Here is a 6,508-nt window from a genome sequence, read left to right as displayed (position 1 = left end):
CGCACGTAGCATGACGAAAGAGAGCGCTATGCTCTGTGCGAGCGAGAGAGAACGCAAGGGGCACGAAACAGAGTATGTCCTTTTCTACGTGCACCTCGGCTCCCACTCCTCAACACTCGGTCTAGATATACTATGTCTATGGTTTTGCCAGAGAAAGAAGTTGCTTCTTTTGGCACGGATAATCACGCTATGCATTTCGAGTCCGCGAATTCTGGGACATCCTATATATATGCGCGCTAACGACGATTAACTTTTTCTCTTAGGCGACAGTTGTGAGCTCACCGGCGAGGAAAAAAGGAGCGTAAAGATGAGTAGGACAAAGCTGATTATTATAACTTTGGCTAGTCTGGCGAGTTTGACCCGCGAATTAAAATATTCTCTTTTTCCGCGACAACCATTTCATATGTCAAGCGAGGACTTAACGTCCAAAGAAAGCGTTTTTCCTATAGCGGGCCATGGATCGTGCATGTGGTCGAAAACTAACCTACCGATTATTCCATCGCGCTAAAATATAAGAAAAAGCTTTCTTTATTTGTCGAAACATTGCGCTTAAAATCCTTTATTTCTAACTAAAATATTCTCAATTGTTTAAATATGAGTAAAGAAAAAAAAATTAAATTTCTTATTGTTAGTAAAAAGCAAATAAGAAGGAACATACCGAAACAAGTACATGAGTTATTGAATAAATTCAATTATAGTCAGACAAGTTCTTGTCAGTCTTCATGCATTTTCTTAAAATAATCAGCAGAATAATAAATTGAAAAACAAGAAATTACTCAATGAAACCCCTAATGTTACATTTGAAATTTATCAAGAATGATACGTAACTGAAGAACATGATTCTTCAGAGAACGAAACATTATCTGGTGATTTCCTAAGTAAATTGAGAAAGTAGACCTTAACGCATAATGTTAAACTGTCAGCATTAGATGAATTATTATCATTATTAAGATAATTTCATTATAATACATCTTTACCATTATCCGGAAAATCAAAATACATTACATAGACTAATACTCTGAATAATCTGCATTTTGATCCATATAAAAATCGCTTTTTTGAGCAATTGCGCTTTAATTATTTATTTACCTATTTTTAATATTGGTTTATTATCTATTATATGCTACTCTCCATATATTGTATAATCTAGCACTATTTAACTTATCTTATTATATCCATATCTTATTATTTTCTGTGTTAAGGGAGAAAGAGAGAGAGGGAATGAGACAGAGATTTGCATGAAAAAAAAATTCATTTTTTTATTTTTTTAAAAACGCTAATATAGATTGTTATTTTTAGTCTTTTTGCTTTATTCTAACAAAATTACTGAGAAAATTTTATGAACTTGCTTCTTCCGATAGTCAAACAACTTGTAGCACATTTTTCGACTATCGAGAATCGAGAATACTGCACGTTCCCGAAATGCCAGTTGACACTGATAAAAGTTTGGAAAATATTGAAAAAATTTTAAGTAGAAAACAAAATGTTGAATATATGGTAAGTATAAATATTCTTAACATTTTTAATATTTAACAATATGTCATTTTTTATTTCAAAACATGACATTAGTTACAAAACTTTAAAGATAATATAGACACACACACATACACATATACATATATGCTTACTTTACGAGATATTTGCGTGCGTTGATTAAAATGACTCACCCTGTATATACAGAGTGACCCACCGAAAACGAAACATGAGTGTTTTTGGCATTTAATCTCATTTGTTCGAAAAACGCTCGGACAAGTCAAGATTATTTACAAGGGGGACATGTTAATTGGCTATTTCCGTTCATTTAACTTTAACTCCGAAAGGAGAGTTAATTTCACCCTAAAAATTTTAAGTGGCAAGGGATATCTAAAGACATACCATTAGAAATGAATTTGCTTTACAATAATATTTCTCTTAACGTTTTTCGAGGGGTTATTTTAACCAATGAGAAACTTTTTAAGAACGGTTATGAAGCGTTTTAAAGAAACTTTTGTGAAACGTTTCTGAAACAAATACGTGCTACCCCTGGGACATACATATATTATATTTATTATATTATATACATATTTTAAGAGAGAATATAAAAAGAATCATTAACCAAAATATTGAAGAACATGTAGATAAATAAAAAGAAAAAGAATTTTTACCTAAATTCTCCGGTCCTCAGTATCCTCCGTCTGTAACTTCACGGATCTACCTGCAATATAAAAATCAATTATAAATAGTTAAAATTGTAATAATGTTTTGTAATTTTGTATTATCTTAAGAAATCATGAGGATATCGTCCTTTTAATTATAAAATGTGTTCACTATCATTTGTAAATCTCTGTTGCAAAAATATTGATTTACACAAATATTGGAAGATAAAAAAAGTAGCAATATTCACGTACGTACGCTCGCACGCACACATGCGAAGCGATTTTGTCCCTCAAGGCGCGTTTGCAGCGCTCATGTATGTTTATTCCTTTAAGTACTGCAAATACGCTTTGAAAGACAATTTCGTGTATGTGCGTGCATATGTATATGATACGTATTTATACGTATTTATACGTATCATATACGCATGCACGCATATACACAAAATTGTCTTTCAAGGCGTACTTGTAGTACTTAAAGGAATAATCATACATGAGCGTTGCAAACGCGCTTTGAGGGACAAAATCGCTTTGCATGTGTGCGTGCGAGCGTACGTATGTAAGCGTCTGAAATCAATAAAGAATGAAAACTGTCACAATTCTGATATACGATCATCATTTCTCGGGATTGACTGCACCAATCTTATTCAAACCGGTCGCAATCGAAAGCTTATATCCACATTATACAATAAAAGTGCCGTTAGATTTTTGATTACGGCTTTAGTTCTTAAAATATCTTAATCGAAAGTTTACTGGACCTAAAATTCCAGATAAGCTACTTGGTAGCGCCGTGGTCCCTGTACATAGGCAAAACTGTTGACAAGCCGGAAAGAATTTTTTTATATACTTGGCGTCGCGACGCTACCGCGTCGCTTGATGTTTTTGAACATCAATTTTCGGTAACGAATAACGAATTTAACAGTTACTTTTATCGTTTCTTTTTTCGAATTTACTTGGTATAATATTTATACAAAAGAACATATTGATAAGAGTGTTGGAATGCAGCATTAAATTAAAACTACTGGAAGCTCATTTTGGTATCTTATTTCTTTCTACTTTGTAAGACAATGTTTAATACAATGTTTTCACCAATATATATGTATATACAGGGTGTACAAAAAGTGTTGAAACCCCTTAATATCTCGGAAAACACGCATTTTTGAAAAAAATGTTTTATATAAAAGTTGTAGGGTTTTATATGGTGTATTACATAGCAATATTATTATGACCTTGAATAACGTTGTCAAGATCACGTAAAGGTCACCTTTAATTTCTTAAATGGCAATCTCTATTTTTCTTTGCATATTCTTGTAGCTTATCTCGAGAGCTTTTCAAAACGCTATAATAAAGTATTTTTTCATTAAGTATTTTTTGAGTTATTTTATTCTGACATATTTTGATATCAAAAATAAAATATCTTGTAAAATATTTAGTTTTCAATAATCTTACTATAATACTTTTATGTACAGAATAATGAGACAAGTTAATTGATATTAAAAAAAATTGTTTTTAAGAAAAAGTGTGTATAATGTGTATAATAAATGTTATATTGACTTCTGAAGTTATGAACTATAGGAACGAATAATTTCGAAATGTTTCTTTTTAGTTTCTTTTTAGTTTTGAAGATCGAAGATCATTGACAAGTTTATGAAGTGCCTATTAATGACCTTCAATCACTAAAACGGAGGATAGTGCAAGCGTGCGAAGAAATGACAGATGTACAATGTCAATCAGCCATTCATTCTGTCATCGATAGATGCAATGCTTGTCTCCGAGCTGGAGGTCATCATTTTGAACAAAACATTTAATTAAGAAATTTTGATTATTGTGCAGGAATAAATAGAATAAACCTAGATTATTTCGAAATTATTTGTTCCTATAGTTCATAATTTCAGAAGTCAATATCTCTTGAACGAAGCGTTTGCGAGCATACTTCCAGAGGAAAATTTTTTCTTGTTTTAAGGTCCTAAATTCATATTTCAAGTTTGGCCATTTAACCCGGGAACACCCAGTATAGACAGGGTGTAAATGAATAATTGTTACAAACTTCTAGGGTATGTAGAGGGTTCAAAGTAGACCAACTTTTAATAAGGACCTCATGTCCGGAAACGCACCGTTTGCGAGCTGCAGACTGGAACTGTTGGTATGTTCAGTATTAGGAATAATTCTCATAATAACTTTATTTGCTTACATTATACATTACAAAAATGTTTAGCAATGTCAAAACAGATGGCTGCAATAATTGCTCATGACGACCACCAAGGTTAACGTGAGGTGACTCGACCGTTTATTTGTCGTACGCACGACACATAATTACGTCATTATGAGCAATTATTGTAGCTATCTGTTTTGACATTGCCAAACATTTTTGTAGTGTAATGTAAGCAAATAAAGTTATTATGAGAATTATTCATAATACTGAACATACCAACAGTCTACAGCTCGCAAACGGTGCGTTTCCGGACATGAGTTCCTTATTAAAAGTTGGTCTACTTTGAACCCTCTACATACCCTAGAAGTTTGTAACAGGCATTCATTTACACCCTGTATATATTGTATATTGGTCAAAAATAGGCTAAGAGGCAGATCAACAGGAGCAGGCAACAAGATAAAGGAGAATACACTCAAGGCAATGTTGAGAGAAGAAAAGAACGGATAGGGCAGAGAAGAAAGAGGGCATGTTTCAAGAGCTGATGCAGACATTAAAAGAAGAATGGCTAAGCATGTTTAGAGAAAAAATAGGAAGCCTAAAGAAGAAAATGAAAGAAGAAAAAAAAGAGTGGGAACAGACGATACGGCAAGAATGAGAGGAGTGGAGAAAAGAAAAAGAGGAATTATACAAGAGAGAGTTGAGAAACTGGAATGGGAAAAAGAAAGAAGGGATAGAGAAGAGAAGAGAAAGAACATAATAATCAGAGGGTCTAATTTCGAAGAGAAAGAGTTGAAGTGTGAGATAGAGAGCTTTCTGGCAGTTAATCTAAAAGTGGAAACAAAAGTCCGAAGCGCACACAGGCTGAATACGAGAAGAGACGGAAACGGAAGCAAGATAGTACTACTGAAATTGGAGGAATGGGAGGATAAGAGGAAGATAATGGAGAAGAAAAAGGAGTTAAACAGAGGAATATACATAGAAGACGACCTAACCTGGAAGGAGAGAGAAGTACAAAAGAGGCTGAGAGAGCTAGCATGGGAACACAAGAAAAGCGGAAAATCGGCGAAAGTAGGATATTTCAAGCTATGTATGGATGGGAAGTGGTTCCGTTGGGATGAAAGAAAAGGAAGTTTAAGAGAGGAAGAAGAGAGAAGAGCCTGAGAGGAGTATGGCAGGGATGGCAGTGCAGGGGGAGAAGAGGGAGTAGAAGGTCTAATGTGACTAGTCACAAGAGGGGATAGAATTCTACCACAAGGAAATCGAAGACTGGAAGTACAACGAGACAGGAAAAGAAACACTATGGCAGGAGATAAGGGACAAGAGAGATAAGTCCACAAGGAAGATAAAGGTGAAGAAAAGAAGAGACTTAGGAAAAAAGAAATGGTTTAATGCAGAATGGAAGGAAAGGAAAAGGCTATTAAGGAAGGAACTAAGGAAATGGAGGAAAAGAAAGTTATTTAGGGAAGAGTATGTAAAGGAGAGGAAGGAATATAAGAGGTGGTGCGAAGAAGAAAGGAAGAAGCAAGAAAAGGAAATAGAGGAAGAGAAAATAGAAAAAGTTAAGATGGAGACGGAGGCTTGGAGATACATTAATAAGTTTAGGAAGATGAGGAACAGTTTGCAGAGTTCAATTGACATAGAAGAGTGGAAAAGGCATTTTATGGATATGTTAGAAGGAACAGAAAAAAAGACGAGCATGGAACGGAGAAGAAAAGAGGAAAAAGAAGAAGAGGAGAAGGAGGAGGAGATTGAAAGGAATAATGGAGGGATAGGCAGAGCAGAGGTGAAAGCACGGGTGAAAAAGCTAAAAAGAGGGAAAGCAGCAGGAGAGGACGGGATCAACAACGAAGCGTGGATATTCATGAAGGAAGAGATAGAAGAGCCTTTAATCAAAGTTATAGAGAAAGTGTGAGAAGAAAAAAGCATCCCAGAAGGTTGGAAGAAGGGAGTTATATACCCAATATTTAATCAAGGAGGTCAAGAATTATAGAGGAGTCACGCTGTTGGACACGAGTTACAAGGTATACGCAAATACCTGAAAATATACCCCAAATATACTGAATGAGAAACTGAAAGAAGAAATGAAAAATAGATATGAGGAGACACAGTTTGGCTTTACGAAAGGAAGAGGGACAAGCGATGCTATATACTTGCTGAACTTCATGATACATAGAGAGTTGAGGAAACCAAGAGGGAAAGTGTTTGCGTTTTTCGCAGATCTCAG

General features: G+C 34.5%; 1 protein-coding gene across 1 annotated transcript; it reads left to right on the top strand.

Moving 5' to 3' along the window:
• Nucleotides 1–4,935: 4,935 nt before the first annotated feature.
• Nucleotides 4,936–5,445, top strand: LOC115237129. Its single transcript, XM_029809984.1, has one exon. The coding sequence runs from the start codon at nucleotides 4,936–4,938 to the stop codon at nucleotides 5,443–5,445; it is 510 nt and encodes a 169-aa protein (XP_029665844.1).
• Nucleotides 5,446–6,508: the final 1,063 nt, after the last annotated feature.

The sequence above is a fragment of the Formica exsecta genome, unplaced genomic scaffold, assembly GCF_003651465.1.
Source record: "Formica exsecta isolate Colony F162 unplaced genomic scaffold, ASM365146v1 scaffold277, whole genome shotgun sequence".
NCBI lineage: Eukaryota > Metazoa > Arthropoda > Insecta > Hymenoptera > Formicidae > Formica > Formica exsecta.
This window is presented reverse-complemented; position numbering and strand designations above follow the sequence as displayed.

Coding starts and splice junctions, on each gene's coding strand:
- LOC115237129 (XM_029809984.1), top strand. CDS start 4,936: ATGAGAGGAGTGGAGAAAAGAAAAAGAGGAATTATACAAGAGAGAGTT.